We start from the raw sequence: 16,103 nt of genomic DNA, 5'->3' as shown, positions 1-16,103 counted from the left end.
CCGTTTTTAAAGCTAGAGCTCACGCACACAGCCATCAATAACTTAGACAAATGATGGAACGATATTCAGATGAAATATGAACGGTGAAAGAAGCGAGTAAAGAAAATGTGGAGTGTAAAAAAAAACTAGTTCAGAGGTTAAAAACAGCGTTAGAAGTTCCAGTGCACCATACCTTGAAAAGCACATGCAAGGCGTTGGCTTTTAAGTCGTAAGCGTGCAAATGACTAAGCATCACGCTAATATAAGGGCAGCACAGTTATAGTCTATAAAGATAGACATCCCACGATAAAAACAGCTAATTTAAGGACTAATGATTTGATTTCATTTTTAAGAGATGACCAGGGCATATTTTAACATACTGACTGCGTCCCATTTTGGGACGCAGCCCCCTGCCTTTGGGACGTAGCCCTCGCGAAATTTGGACCACTGCGTCCCACACTGAAATGCCACGGTTTCAGCCGAAAAGTGCGAGCAAAAATAAGTAACATGCCTCGGTCTTTTACTGTGTAAAAGATGTTGGCTTTCCGATTGCTTTGTGCCCTGATTTACTATGTACCTAAGCACATACATGCCCTCTCCAGTCCTTGTGCCCTGCCCTACCCTTGGTCATACACCTTATTATGTTCTTCCCTACTATACCCCTAGGATATGTGCCCTGCCCAGTGCCCTGTCCTTAGGTCTTGTACCTTGCCCTGCCCTTTCTTCAGGCCCTGTGCCCTGCTCTGCATTCAGGCCCTGTGCCCCGCTCTGCCCTGCCCTCAAACACGATACTTTATATATTCTGCCTTGAAATTTTTTGCGGTCTTCCCGTCTTTAGGCTCCGTGCCCTGCCCTACCCTAGTTTGAGGCCCCGTGCCCTTCTCTGCCCTCAAGCCTTGTGACACGTCCTGCCATCAGACCCCGTGCCGCTGCCTTGTCTTCAGGTACTGTGCCCTGCCCTGCCATCAGGCCTTGTGCCTTCCCATGTCCTCATGCCCCATGTCCTCATGGGCGCGGGACTCCCGCGCCCATCCTCGAGCCTAATGCCTTGCCCTGCCTCAGGCCCTGTCCTGTCATGTTCTGCTTCCAGGCCTCATGTGCATTGCCCTGCCCTTAGACCCTGTGCCCTATTCTGCCATTAAGCCTTATGCGTTGTATCGCCCTCAGGCCCTTGCCTTGCCTCGCCCTAAGTTGCTGTGCTCTGCCCTGTTATCAGGCCTTGTGCCGTCCAATGCCATCAGACACTGTGTCCTACTCTGCCCTCAAGCCCTGTATTCTGCATTGCCCTAAAGTCTCGTGTCCCATGCCCGCCCTCAGGCGCTGTGCCCTGCCCTGTCATCAGGCCCTGTGGTGTCTCCCGCCCTCAGGTCCCGTGCCGTTTCCCGTCCTCATGCCCCGTGCCCTTATCTGTCCTCAGAACCCGTGCTTTGTTCTGCCTTCATGCCCTGAGCCTTGCCCTGCCCTCAGGCCCCATACCCTGGCCCTGTTTCACCGGTGATAGCAGCACGCTGCTATTACACGTGTCAAATTGGGTTTCCATGGAGACATCAACAGGGCCATTGCTCAAACACTACCACAAGTATGACGTCAGCTCGCGGAATTTGATAGCAGCGTCCGTGAAACACCGCCCACGTCTTGTCATACCTTCGGGGCCCGAAGGTATAGTATGACAAGACGTGGGCGGTGTTTCGGGCCTTGTGCCATACCTGTGTCTTATGTCTTGCTCTACCTTTAGGTACTATTTCTTGCCCTGCTCTAAGATCCTGCATGTTGCCCTGCCATCAGGTGTGTTGATCATCAGGTGTTCTAAGGCCCTGTGTCTTGCACTACTCTCCGGCCTTGTGTAATGATAGCCTCAGACCTGCGCCTTGCCTTGCCCTCGGACCCTGCATCCTACCCAGCCCTCAAGTATCCGTCTTATCTTAGCTTCATGGCCTGTGCCTGCCCTGTCCTTAGGGCTCAGACTCTGTGTCCTGCCCTTCCCTAAAGTCCTGTTTAGAGATGTCAAGTTGGAGCCCGCAGGCCCGGAGCCTGGCCCAAAATCCGGCCCTACAGGGCTTTTGCATGCACAATGGATTGTATCATTGTTTTGAGGTACCTCATCGAAACGCATCGACTGATATGCGACATGATCTATCTTGGTCACGAAATGACCTTAATGTGAGGTCAAGTTCTGACCTTGACATTTCGAGGTAAAAATGAGAGAAGAACGATCGTGCAAACGAAAATTCTCTACCTTTTTTTTAGTTCAAAAGCTTTTCATGAAACCTATATTGACAAAAATTGTAATTTTACTCGTTTTTGGCTATGGAGCCTCAACCGTTGATCTCAACTCAATTCTGACGAAATATTGACGAAAGAGCTGTTCAAGATATATCGATTGCTTTTCTCCTATCGATTGCGCCCTCCTAGCTATCATTAGTTTTTGAGATACCGGCACGTTTTCCGAAAAAAATATCGCATCATTGCGAAGTTTCACATTTGATGGCATACGGTCAGATCAGGGCCGTCATGGCCGTCTGGCCATAGGAGGATATAGAGGGGGCCACGGGGCCATGCTCCCCCCCCCCCCCAAAGCGCCCGGAAATGGCACAAAATCGACAGATTTCTGGGCATAATAATTAAACAAAGGAACTTCCATTGGGAAAAGTTTGGGTTATATTACATGATAGGCAGTAAGGAAGCGAAATCCGAAGCATCCAAAGCATCCGTTCATCTAAAGCATTAATCTATGATGGATTTTTTATGTAGCTTTAAAATCCGATGATTTCTTGTCACAACTTAGGTGGGTACTGTTTGACCTTACGTCATCTAATTATTTCAAACACATAGTATCTTCAATGCAAATTGGCAATGTTTCACACGTCAACCTCTATTTTGAATCGATTGATAAGGGTGAAAAACGCATGAAGAGACGTATGTATCACATTTTAATCATGTGCATATTCATTTTTATTCTCTAAGCATAGGTACAATTTGGTGCGTCAAGGGGGTCAAACACGCCCAACGTCGTTCAGGAAAACGAGTGACTAACAACAATGTAAATGTCATTAAATCGCCGGTCCACCCTTTGAATGCGGATAAAGAACGCACTACGACTGGGCGAATTTCGAGACTGGCCAAAAGCAATCACAGCCCTCTCCCAATATCCCGCTTGCAGTGCCCCTCCACCAGCACAGTACACAATGTATCTGTACATTATCTCACTTGCATTATATACTATTTCGCTTGCAATGTGCCCTTTCCAATCAAAGCATGTGCCCTATGCCTCCTATGGGACGCAGTGAAAAATCCTTAAAATATGCCCTGGAGATGACCCAATCACAATTTCGTCGCCATCTCGTAAGCCTAGGGAACGTTGAATCGTGCTCTCGGGTCGTCTTCCTCCTCCGACCCCAGCTCCTCTGCATCAGCCTCCTCCCTCTACCTCTCTCTTCTCGGCTCACTTCAGCCTCTCTCGCCACCTCAGACACGCGCCGGTGACCGGAGGTGAGCACTCTACGCCGTCCGGCCCGTAAGGCCAGACCGACTCACACACGGCACACGGATCTAACACACGGCGCTGACACACGGAGGGTCGAGCTGACACACGGCCCTGGGGCACGCCAGCCGGCAGTACGCCGACACGACCCGCGGCTGTACGACTCGCCGTGACCTCGGGTCTTTTACACCGGGCCAGTTCGCAGGTCAGCCCGCCCGTCCGTCTACACATGGTGCACCAGGGACCGGCCGCAGCAATTTCTCGGTCGCGGTGAGGAATCCCGCGGGGTACGCGCTGACAGACAGCTTACAGCCCCGGCGCGGACGGACCAGCCGTGCTGGTTAGCGCGCAATGAGCGCTGCCAGAAAGGCTGTCTCGTAGACGGGTCAGGAGTCAATGGCGGGCGTGGCAGAGACGCGCCACGGCTAGATCCGAGTTCTCCCTCCCCTGGGGCGAGACGACCGGTCCCCTCAATGTTGCAACAGTCCGCGCTATCACCGCCGAAGCCAGCAGTCCTACTGTCGCTGTATAAATGTCAGCGTTAGTGCGCTGCCGGGCAGTGTATCCGGCGGCCCGACTCGGCGCGCCGGCCGCCGTTCCCCAGGGGAGCAGAGTCGCCCGTCGGCAGTCGACCCGTCTGCCATGCCCGGGCGCCGTCCGACACCGCCCCGGGCCGCCAAAGGTCAGCTATCGCCGACGGCGGCGCGCCGCTCCAACTCCGCGCAGGGTCCGGCGGACGAGCCACTTCCGGTCTCTGACCCCCCCCCCCCCCCCGGGCCGCCCGCAGGGGGCGACACCGACCGACGGTCGCGGCGCGCTCGACCCCGGACGCGGCGACGGTCGTCGGTAAAGCGGTCCACATCCGCAGGACGTGCTGCTCAGCGCGGCAATGGATAGACAGACAGGCGAGCCGACATTAGTGCCGGGTACCGCCGGCGGCACAGAGCAGGGCGGCTCGGTAGGCACGGTCGATAGCCCCCAGCCAGCCGAGGTCACAGCAGCCGGGGTGAAGCAGATACGAAGATAGTCATGTATCATGAGCTCAAATAATGGGGAGGGTTTGACAGTGGGTGAAACACATACAAGGGGGAATGAAACGGATACAGGGACGATGTGAAACGAACACAGGGGAGTCAGAGACACAATTTATGCCGAAGCTGACCTATATTATTCTCGTCCATATGCCGAAGCTGGTGTATCATGCATCGTCTATCATCAAGCCAAGCGAATGGATTGATTTGACCAAAAGCCGATCGTTCAGTCCGGGACGATGTTTATCCATTTGGCCTCCACCCACGCGGGGTTGGGTCACCATATTCGGTCGATGCGCCGCGTACTCCATTCACACACCATCCCGAGGCTCCCCGAGCACTTAGGGCATCGTGTCCGATTGGGCCGCGGCAGAACGTCAGATCAATGCGCGGTCAGAGAGGTCTCGCGCTCCACAGCGCACTGCCAGGGCGAGGGAACCGGCTAGGGACAGGGACACACTGTCACAGGGACCGGACGCGGCTCCATTGCGGGGACGGAAGTGAGAGACCGCTCCGACCGAGCACTTCCTGGCCGGCCTGCAGACCCCCGGCGCCCGGCGTGGCGGACGATACGGCCCGAGCGACAGCGCCGCCGGCTGCATAGTGCAGTGGGGTCCGGGTATGAACACTCTGTCCAACACTGGCCGGGTCTCTGCGGCCAGCGGCAGGGGACCGACGGACGCCATCCGTCTCCCCGGGCGGTGTTCAATCAGTCTGGGTGGCAGCCGCAGTACGACAGCCGCCGAGCGATGACCTCCGCTGCTGACCGACAGGCCCCCACCGCCGACCAAGGCTGCCCACCGACCAACAGCTACCAACACCGCCTACCACCAACGATCAACAGCCTCCCGCCGCCGACCAAGGCTGCCCACCGGCACCGACCAACAGCTACCAACACCGCCTACCACCAACGATCAACAGCCTCCCGCCGCCGACCAAGGCCTCCCACCGACCAACAGCCATGAACAAAGCCCACGCTTACAACTTACTAACAATCGCCCCCAATTGGCATCACCAGCCTCCTTCCGACTTCTCTCGTCTTTGACCACTCTGACAGATAAACATCCTTCTAACGGCACCACGCCACTCGTCGTCCAGTTAGCATCCCACCACCGTCTCGTCAGCCTCCTACTATAGGTAGCACCGTCCCGTCCCATGGGTCTCCATCTCTCGCCGACAGCCCTCCTCTGCCGTCCCGTCAGTCTCCCGCTACGCCGTCCCATCAGCCTCCCTCGCTCGACGACAACACAACCCCCACCCGCCGGTAGCTGTCCAGACAGCTGACAGGACGGCGCAGCGGGTCAGCCCCCCTCTGCACTGTCCCGCCATCCTCTCCCGCTCGCCGACAGCCCTCGACCGTCTCGTTAATCTCCCACAATCCTAGTTTCCTTCCAACGTTCGATCCGCCGCCATTCGACAAATCCGGGCTAGAAGAGCCAAACAGCCCCTGGTGCCGACAGCAAAATCTGGGACAAAGGCCCGAGTCGATGCAGGAAATGCGCAGCAGTTGTCACATTACGAAGATTGAGCGATTCGTTTAGGCCAGACTCAAGTTGCCCCAATCTCAGGCCAACCATGCAAAACATAGCCCGGAGAAGGACCGCTCCGGTTGTTTTTCAATAGAAAAACACAATTCTAACGAATAGTGTGTCTTTTCAAACAACCTGCGGTTACACTTCGCAGCCTTTGCGGAGCGTAATGTCATTGGTCACCGCGGATTTTTCTTGTCAGGAGTCATAAGGTCACCGTCACTGACCAATGCGGGGCCGCCTGTCCTGCGCGACGATTTTTGAACGTTGACCTTCTGAACGGACACATTCAACATGTTGAGGTAGTCCACAGGAGCTGCAGTGACGACGGAATAAATGAGAACAAAATCAGATGAGAAGAACGCCCTTCAGGCGAGTTGTGCAAACACCGTCATTTCGACACCGTTGGATGCATGGTATTTGAATTGCTATTGCCATTTGGGCTCACTGTCGCGACGCGGATGTGACATCGCCTATAGCAGCGGGCGCGACCGCACCCGGTCCGGCGCCCATCAGCAGGGCTTCCAGCGGCAGGACAGCGCCCGCCGGCCGAGACTGGCTGCAGCTGAGCTGGAGCGCCAAAGCGCCAGGCGATACGCAACCGCTGTATATTGTGCTAGAGCCAGACACCACTGCCGCGCGAAGCCTCCCACCTTCCCTGGGAGGGTATAACCCATCCCCGTGAGCAATCAAGTCAATCGTGTGGAATGATCCGATCAAGTAGCAGCACGGTTATTCGATGCTGAAATCATAATAAACACAGAGCACAGTAGCAAGTGCTATCTTGTTGGCACGTGTGCCTAGCAGGATGCATCAGTTGATGCCGTGAGTGACCAGAGTCGGATGGATACCTATGAGCGGTGAAAGCTAGACTGGGTGGTGGAGGGATGGGATACGAGTGAGAACATCGTTCCATTTTTGGAAATTTTGGGTGGAAAATCACACCTAATGGGTAAAATATTTTCATCCCCAAAACCAGGTAAATTGGAATTCTTTCATCTTTGAAAAATGCTCAACTCATGCTCAACAATTAACTGCCAGATTACCAGATATAGGTACCTAGCAGCGCCATGTAGACAGTTAGAACTTATAGGTTTGCTACATAATACATAATTTCCATGAAAAAGCGAAATCAAGGCACAAACCCAACAACTCACCCTGACTGACATCGAAAGAAAATAACCTTGCACACTTCCAGCTGTTAATAACAAATATGCGTTGAATGACCTTGATCACCTCAACTGTTTGTAAAAACCAGGCTTGTGTTCTGAATAAATGCTTTTGGATATTCATAACAACTATGATTAGTGGTTTGCTGCCAACGCAAAACGGATGAGCCGCTGCTTGCGCAAATTAAACACCACCTCTGCAATTCGCTTTTGACTAAGTTGCGCAGGATGCGCCTACAAAATTTTCATCTTTGGACCCGCAGTCAGCTGGGCACACCCTGGCACACCCTAGGGATGAATTTAAAACTTGGTGGGCTCTAACTTCTTTCATATCCAAAATAGGGGTATGAGACAGGTACCAACTTATTCTACATTCATTTCTGATCATATTGTATCAATTTCACCACAAATTATGTCCGTCAATGGCTTCTAGAGGACTTTAAAGCTCGATGCGTCGGGCCTGGCAGAGGTCCAAGATGAGAAAAGCCACCCTGCGCACACCCTAGGGATGAATTTAAAACTCCGCGGGCTCTGGCTGGTTTCATAGGTAAAATAATGTTTTGAGACCGATGCCAATTTATTCTGCGCTTATTTCTGATCCTATCGCATTAATTTCGCCACAAATTATGTCCGTCAATGGCTTCTAGAGGACTTTAAAGCTCGAGGCGTCGCGCCTGGTAGAGGTCCAAGATGAGAAAAGCCACCCTGGGCACACCCTAGGGATGAATTTAAAACTCCGCGGGCTCTGGCTGGTTTCATAGGCAAAATAATGTTTTGAGACCGATACTAATTTATTCTGCGTTCTTTTCTGATCATATTATATCAATTTCACCACAAATTATTTACGTTATTAGTTTTTAGATGTCTTTAAACCTCGAGGCGTCGGGTCGGGCAGGGGTTCAAGATGACTGACACGCCACCCTGGCACACCCTAGGGATGAATATGAAACTCTGTGGACTCTGGCAGGTTTCATACGCGAAATGAGGTTATAAGATCGGTAATGATGTATTTTACGTTAATTTCTCATGCCTTTGCAATAATCTTACCGCCAATTATTCATTTCAATTAGTTTCTAAAGGTTTTTAAACACGAAGCGTTCGGCCGAGGGAAAGCCAAGATGAATGAAAGGATACCTTGGCACACCTCTAGGGATAAATTTAAGATACGGTATTCCCAGATCTGCCCAATACATGTTCTGAAGCTGGTAGATGGGATTAAGAAGGCCCTAGCTTTTTAATAAATTATCCCTCGCCCGTATAGGGGGGGGGGTCGAACGAACCACCCCCTCGTTTTTTTCGAGAATAACTCGCGTAAAAAGCGGCCGATCGCGACGAAACTTTCAGGACCCTCGAGTCAATTAATTTGACACCTACTCTGAAAATCTCATATTCCTTACCCAAATGACCTTTGACCTGTGACCTATTTCTTGAGGCCATGTTTGGCCGGAATCGCGATTCGGCGAGCCGCTAATGCGTTCCGTTCACTCCCGTTCCGTTTCGGGTGTTCTGGTCAGTTGTGCTCTCGCTTTCCCTTCCGCTTGGGGTGTCCTGATCAGCGATGCCCTCCGTTCCGTTGCAGTTGCTCTGATCAGTGATCACTGATGCCCTCCGTTCTGTTGCGGGTGCTCTGATCACTGATCACTGATCATTGACGCTCTCACTCAGCACTTATCATATGACATGATACGAAGCTACCGCTCCGTTTCGGTGGCCGGCCATGAGGTCGGTGGCATCCTTTTATCTTTTTTTTTTGCATCCCGTTCCGTTCCGATATGGATGCCCTGGTTACTGGTCAGTTGCACGCTTTTTATTGCGATATTGCGTATTATGCTGCGCAGTGCACATCGTTCCGTTTAGGGTGCCCTAATCAGTGACACTTTGTCTAGTCTCATGTAGTGCACCGTTCCTTTCGAAGAGTTGCGCTGACACCGTTTCCATTTTCACTATGCGTAATGAGTACCGACTATCGCTGGCCGTTCCTGCGTTCGGGCCGGGAGATTTCCGGCGTATGTCATGCTGCATAGTGGCGTGCGACTGCAATTGCATACTCAATACTGCGTCCCGTTCCGTGTGCCCAGAGCAAAGGCACCATGCCCAGTATCATCCGGCCATTGTCATATCTGTTGAAAATGGAAAGCTCAAAGCTATACTGCGTACACTGTACGAATATTACCATATCAGATGCGAACGAAAACTACATACTTATATTGCCGCATATTATCTCAAATATACAGTAATCTTGGAAGCGGTGCTGCCATATTGTAGGCGCAAAACGTCCCAGAGGCCAGAACACATGAGTTATACGGTTTCTGGTTTCATAACGATCAGTTACGTCAACAAACTGCCCATCAGGGTATCATGATTACCTAAGATTTTATGTCTGACAGTGTCACAGTGATGACCACGCCTCACGCATTACACACTTACATACAAATACACAGTCTGAGTCAACTGCGCTAAATCAATAATACAGGACGACAGAATGATACCCTTTGCAACGGCAACGACAGGTTCCTTCCCACTTCCTTTGCTTAGAAAAGAAAGAAAACTTCTCCACATGGCACTAGTACCAAAGCCTGCATATGGAGAGAGCTCCCTCACCCGCCCCTCCCCCACCCTCCTTAAGATATGACAACAGATTTCAACAGAATCATTGCATCTTCTGCTTCTTAAAGACCTAGTTCGCTCGCATGATGGCGACTGGCGTCGCGAGGATGGAGGTCCGCGGATGATCTTTTGGAGAAATATACAGGCAGAAGGACCGTCCTGGATCCGTGCCAGTAAGCATGAGTAGGAACTTAGCAGATGCTGACGGTAATATCTGCTGTCTGCATCTGAAACGGAAAGGAAGGCATTGATTTAAGGCTAGGAGAAGGATGGCCACTGGACAGTCATTCAATTGTGACGATGCATTTTGACTTGTGAGGAGAATGAAATCTCACTGGTTGAAGTAGGTATTCATTCTTAGCTGTATAAGAGACAAGGGTGATTCTTAACTTCATTAGTCTCAATCAAACACAAAGGTTGGGATAAAATGGGACGGATTTCGAAACACTTGGCGATCAGATGCTAAAGTTATAATTCTGCCGTATATCATCCTTACCTATTTGCATCGTCTTTTTCGGTTAGTTTTGGTGGTCAAGAATGGTATGTTCTTTTATTATCAGCCAGCGTAGCGTTACGCCTTTATTGCGAAAGTGATATAGGTTTTCACTTGTTTTTTTCTCATCCTAGATTTTTTGGTCATCATCGTCACACCCAACCAAAATCCAATTTTAGAACACTGCTGTGATATCCCCCGGGCACTGGGACAGACTGCGGCCAACCAATGTCCGCCACCGGCCACCCAAAGAGAGTGGGTCGGTTCCAATCACCGGAAAGGGGGAGGGGCGCTTCCAATCACCAGGGGATGAGACCGGCCGCCAGGACCGCGGCGCTGCCGTCCATCGTCGGCGCTCTGTCGGCAGCAGACCACCGATAGACGGGTACAGACTCGAGAGACGAGTCAAATCACCGCAACCCGACAGCCATTCTGGTCCGATGTAGTTTAGATAATATAATACGTTACAGTTCATTTGAGTTACGGTATCAATTATTTCGGAAACATATTAACTACTTAAAACTAAGGTTTCGTCGCAAACTATTGCTTTTTTCGCGAGTATTTTACAAAAACCTGAGTGTCTACCTGACCCCTTCGCTCTCTGTGTCAGCCCCTGCTTTAGCCGCCAATGTCGCCACCCGTTCCTCAGGCATTTGAGTTGATGCAGGACGTGAAGGACACATGCATGTAAAGGGCAAAGCTGCCAAAAGTGTGAAGTAATCCCTAAAACGAATGACGGATCAGTGAGTGATCTATCAAAGTGTCCACGTCACGCATGAACAATAAATCATCTCCACGGTAACCCTGTTATAGCGCTGAAAGCACCGAATTCTGCCAGAGTCTGGTCGCGCCCGCAGGATCCCGTGTCCCGAAATACAGCGGTCGATACATGCACGCCTGTGGGCCGGCCGATGGTACGCCTCCCACGGCGGCGTCCGGTCAGAGCCGCCCCCGGCGCGTCACGGTAACCCAGTGACGTCATCAGCTGCGGGCCGAGTCGAGCAGCAGCCTTGGAGGCACGCATGAACACAACGAGCCGGTGGCTGCCGTGAAACCAGTCCACTGCCGTTAGTGGATGCCTCCTAAAGACTGCTAATGCTGGTAAGCGAAAGTTGGTGGAGAGTCAACAACGCAGGATCGCGATCCGTGCTTTGGCATTGCCGCACCAAGTGAGCGCGTGAAAAGGTTAAATAATAGGTATGCATGCCTTTAAACGTTAACATGCAACACTGCCACCATCGAACAACAGCCAACAGTTTACCCGCTGTAAAACTGACCCTGCGGCACTGATCATAAGTCATAACAAAGTAACGTTCACATCTCAGCTGAAATAGGCTCCGAATCGGCCCGTGTGGGAAGCACCGGCCGCCTGTGCCGCCGCGGGATACAGTCTCATTGCCATCACAGATGGAGTGGGAATGTTTCCAGACTGGCTCCAGTGCCTGCAGGCGTCCCGTCCATCTCGCAGCCATCGCCGGAAACGAGCCTTCCTGAGCACATCGTCACGCGGTGTTTAGTGGCATCGATCTCGACCGGAGCGCCCAAATCCCAACTCTCCCGACTCATATAGTTCCTTCTCGACCCCGGCCGATACTCTCTCGACCCCGAACGTGCCTTTTCCAACACCGACCGTTCTCATTGCGACCCAGCCCTTTCATACTCCAAACGTGACAATTTCTCGTCCAGCCCCACCGTTCTCTCTCGACCCGGTTAGATCCACTCTCGACACTTCCTCTCATGGGTTACAATTTTTTCCATCCTCTTCCGAGCCCGACCATTCTTCTATTGACGCATCGACAAATCTTCCAACTTTTCGTTTCCGAACTCCAGGTCGTTCGGCCCTAGATCTATTGTTCCACCAAAGACTGCAGACCCGCTGATAAAATGCCTTATACGCCTGATTTGGTTTCCCAGTGCCTTATTTGCAGGTTTACCGAATGGTCGGACTTGATAAGCCACTAAGCTCTAGTTTTGCACAGGGAAGTTCAAATGACCGTTAGTGTCCTGAGCCTTGCGCTCGAACAGTCCGCATGTGAACAAGGACAGCCGGACAAGGGTAACAAAGTAGACGATCCGGATTTACACCCCACTTCAAGCAAGCCGACACCAGCGGGCTTTAAATACAACTGATCAGGGTGGTACTTTCAGATTCACAGTCAGGATTGCTAGAAATCCACATTTTACTAGCAAGAACGTCCTTTTACGCACGTACGTTTCGTAAGCTATCTGGGCTTAGAGAGCCAGCAGCACACAAAAAGGATTTATTTCTAGTAAACTGCTGGTTCGTGAAATGCGGCGTTAGGCTGGTATCTAGGTGTATGAGGGCAAAAAGCACCGGACAATGGTGACAACAATCGGCAAATACTGGCGCACATATATAATGACACCATATAGATGTAGGCGGATATTGCTTTCATCCATGGTCAATTACATGAACGCTCTCGAATTAATAATGACCTTGCAGCTGGCAACAATGCCATCATTCCTGGATGGAAGCTATTTTCCCAGGCAGGACACATGCGGATGACCTCGGGTGTCGTGCAACACGGTGTTCCACTCACTCCCCGTTCGTTGTATGTACTGTAATGCATTAAAAGCTGCTAGGTATCTAAGTGCTTGGATGATCCGATGACCTATCCCTTAAGCTCATTACCTACCCACTGAGCTCACTGCTCTCTGAAATCACGGCTCTCCAAACTCCTGCTCTCCTATCCCACAAGCCCACGCTCCTAAAACTTCCTGTCCCTGAACACACGGATCTCCGAATCCACGACCCTAGTTTGAACTGAGCTCACGATCTTCGATTCCCCAAGCCCACAAAACCATGTAGCACTCAGCATTTCACTGTTTTATCTCACTGCTCTTCGGACTCACTACTCTCCGCTCACCCGAGCCCACCCCTCTCCAATACCCGACCCCCCCCCCTTCGATGCTCTTGCCCACTGCTCCCCGATCCCCGAACCCACCGCTCTATGAACTCACCTCGATGGCTTCGTCGACCAGGATCTCCTCGCGGTCCGACCTTCCGGGCCGCTCCTGCAACAGAGGGCCACACAACGGTTAGCGTCCGGTAATCAGCTGGTCCCCAATGACTCTCTCATAGACGAGTTGCTATACCTGTCCCAGTCCTCGGTCATACTGTACCCTACATTTACACTGACCGAGAACGATGAACCAGCGCCAGCCGCCACACCAAAAGCAGGTTGTTGACAAAAAAAAAATGAGAAAAGATCAAAGATGTCAGAAATTACTTAGTATTTCAGTCAGTTACCCATTTGATGTGAGCTGTACTCTTATTTGAACATGGAACAAGGCCATTGGCTAAACAAATGGTGCATGACTGTTGGTGAATGACAGGGGATCATAGGAACATTTGTGATTTGACTGACAGTTCCTCAATCCTCAGCCCTTGAACTTAACATAGTTTTGCAGTTTTCCCCACATTAAAAGAAATGTTATTGACAAATTGTATCAGATAAAATCTGGCTTAACACTGCACAATAATGCAAAGGTAAGGAAAATAATCAGAGGACCTTTTTGGAAATAAGCGAAGCTTTTGGGGAGTTCCATTGGCCACACATGCTCAATGACATAAAGGCTCTGCCTGTTCATCACTTTTCATCAGAAGGAAGCCAGTCTGCTGACTGTATCATAATATCATTTCTAAGCTTCCTAAAAATGCCCCCTTAAGCTTAAAGATCCTTCATCACATACTGGATGTCGGATGAGGGGTCTGTCTCCCTACTTGCTGGCAGCAGGTTCATGGCCAGAAAGCTTCCTGTCATATTTTGGCCTGCATTCCTACATTAAGCCAGCTGGCAACTAGTCAAAGAGGATAGTGCTAGACCTGTCACCTGGCAGGCTTGTGCTGCCATCTACCTCAACCTGAGGTGCACAAAATTTTCTATCAAAATTATCTCCAGTGAACCTGGTGCGGAGGGCTGTTCACGGGCCCTGTGTGCGGTCGGACCGCACACAGCCTCCAAGCTCCGCCCACTGCGTCCCTACGTCAGCCTTCCGTCACCGCACACAGCGATCGCTGTGGCCGGTCGGGACTGGGTCACAGCGGACCGTCCACCGCACGCAGCCGTGATGTCAGAGCTGCCTACCCATCCCCTACCCCACGCCTGCTGGACGCACCGCACACACCGCACGCAGCAGTGTGCGGTGCCCGTGAACACCCCTCAGGAAAGGTCAGGTCGTGGGTCCATCGTGTCATTTGCAACAAGCAATGCTTAGCAGGGCATCTAGCTCCACAACTGCCATTGGCTGTGGATCTCTGTAGCTGTCGATCATCAGTTCGGACAAAAGTTCTAAAAAAAGGTTAATTCACTTGGTCTGTGCAGTTCACCAAGGAGGGACCAATAAATGCCAACAATGAATTCCTGTATATGAGAACTGGCAGCATGCTGATAAAATGGCATCAAACAGCACCATGATATATAAATGAAAAAGCCTCAGGACGTGCACTACCCACCTTCGGACGTCCCTGGTCATCTTTCAGCTGCAATTTCTTCCATGGATCTGCAAATTGTGCGAGCGGCATATTTTTTGGTGGCAGAAGGAAAGTACACAGCGCAGCTCAAGCTTGAATGCAAGGAAACAAATCTTGTATGCAGCCCACGACGCCGAAGCTGATGTCACCGTTAACGCCTAAGTTAATCAAATCCTCTGATGTATCTAACATCAGCAGGCACACTTCAATGTCCACAAATACCGCAGAATGGTAGCTACAAAACAACACAGCTTCACACGGCGTAGTCAAAAACACAAGGCCGCAATTCACGGGGCAGTGAACCGAACTGAACCACTGAACGCGACTGAACTCAGTGCTGCCAGATGGGGAAGGCTGTAATCCTCTATATCAGTTACAAAAAATCCTCCAGATTCCTCCAAATCCTATTGGTAGATATAGAAAGGCGGTCTTGGACGCTGCGGGGGGCTATACCCCCAAAAAAGTTTCACCAAATACTAAAAACCCATCGGATTTCGAATCTTTTCGCACTGCTGTGCAGTTTAAAAGATACTTTTTCTTATAAAAGTTGTTGAGTTTTCGTTTTATCTTCAAAAAACGAAAATTTTCGTCGATTTCAGGCGCTGCAGGGGGGCCGGGGGCATTTGCCCCAAATGTCCCCCTTAGATCCGCCAGTAGTTTGGTACCCTCGTAAATATAGCTACAGACTGAGACATTCTGCAGTCTCACGGTGATAAAGGACGTGATATATCCTAACGGGTAGGGTGACGCTGGGCAGGAAAATGCCTTTTTAGTCTTGAATGTGTTATATTTTTCCATGAAATTGAATATAATAATCGGGCGACAAATCCTCCAGATTTTCCTCCAGAATCAAAAATCCTCCAAAAGCGAAATTTGTCCGCAAATAGAGTTCAAAATCCTCCAGATTTGCGGAAATCCTCCAAATCTGGCAACACTGACTGAACTGCACCAAACTGCAGATGCCTGGGGTGTTCACGGGCACCGCACACTGCTGCGTGCGGTGTGTGCGGTACGTCCAGCAGGCGTGGGGGTAGGGGATGGGTAGGCGGCTCTGACGTCACGGCTGCGTGCGGTGGACGGTCCGCTGTGGCCAGTCCCGACCGGCCACAGCGGTCGCTGTGTGCGGTGACGCAAGGCTGACGTAGGGACGCAGTGGGCGGAGCTTGGAGGCTGTGTGCGGTCCGACCGCACACAGGGTCCGTGAACAGCCCTTGAACTGCACTGAACAGAGAGAGCGGAGCAAGGTGCAAGTTTGTTATCATTCAGTTCGTCGACTTTTGTTTTATGCTAAAATGACGTCATCAGAAAAGAAATTTTGA

At 51.2% G+C, this 16,103-nt stretch overlaps 1 protein-coding gene across 1 annotated transcript in view; it reads right to left on the bottom strand.

The window, feature by feature from the left end:
• The window catches only part of LOC122388079 (ribosomal protein S6 kinase 2 beta-like), a 137,606-nt gene extending 121,863 nt beyond the window's left edge, over positions 1 to 15,743 (bottom strand). Inside the window, exons 1-3 of the mRNA XM_043378861.1 lie at positions 15,728 to 15,743; positions 14,767 to 15,114; positions 13,272 to 13,325 (exon numbers count right to left, since the gene is read on the bottom strand). Coding sequence (XP_043234796.1) covers positions 13,272 to 13,325; positions 14,767 to 14,835 — 123 coding nt within the window. The 5' untranslated portion in view covers positions 14,836 to 15,114; positions 15,728 to 15,743. The remainder of the gene's footprint in view (positions 1 to 13,271; positions 13,326 to 14,766; positions 15,115 to 15,727) is intronic.
• Positions 15,744 to 16,103: the final 360 nt, after the last annotated feature.

This window comes from Amphibalanus amphitrite, unplaced genomic scaffold (genome assembly GCF_019059575.1).
Source record: "Amphibalanus amphitrite isolate SeventyFive unplaced genomic scaffold, NRLGWU_Aamphi_draft 000307F_arrow, whole genome shotgun sequence".
Classification (NCBI taxonomy): Eukaryota; Metazoa; Arthropoda; class Thecostraca; order Balanomorpha; family Balanidae; genus Amphibalanus; species Amphibalanus amphitrite.
The sequence above is the reverse complement of the archived record's forward strand: the minus strand, read 5'-3'. Positions and strand labels throughout refer to the sequence as shown.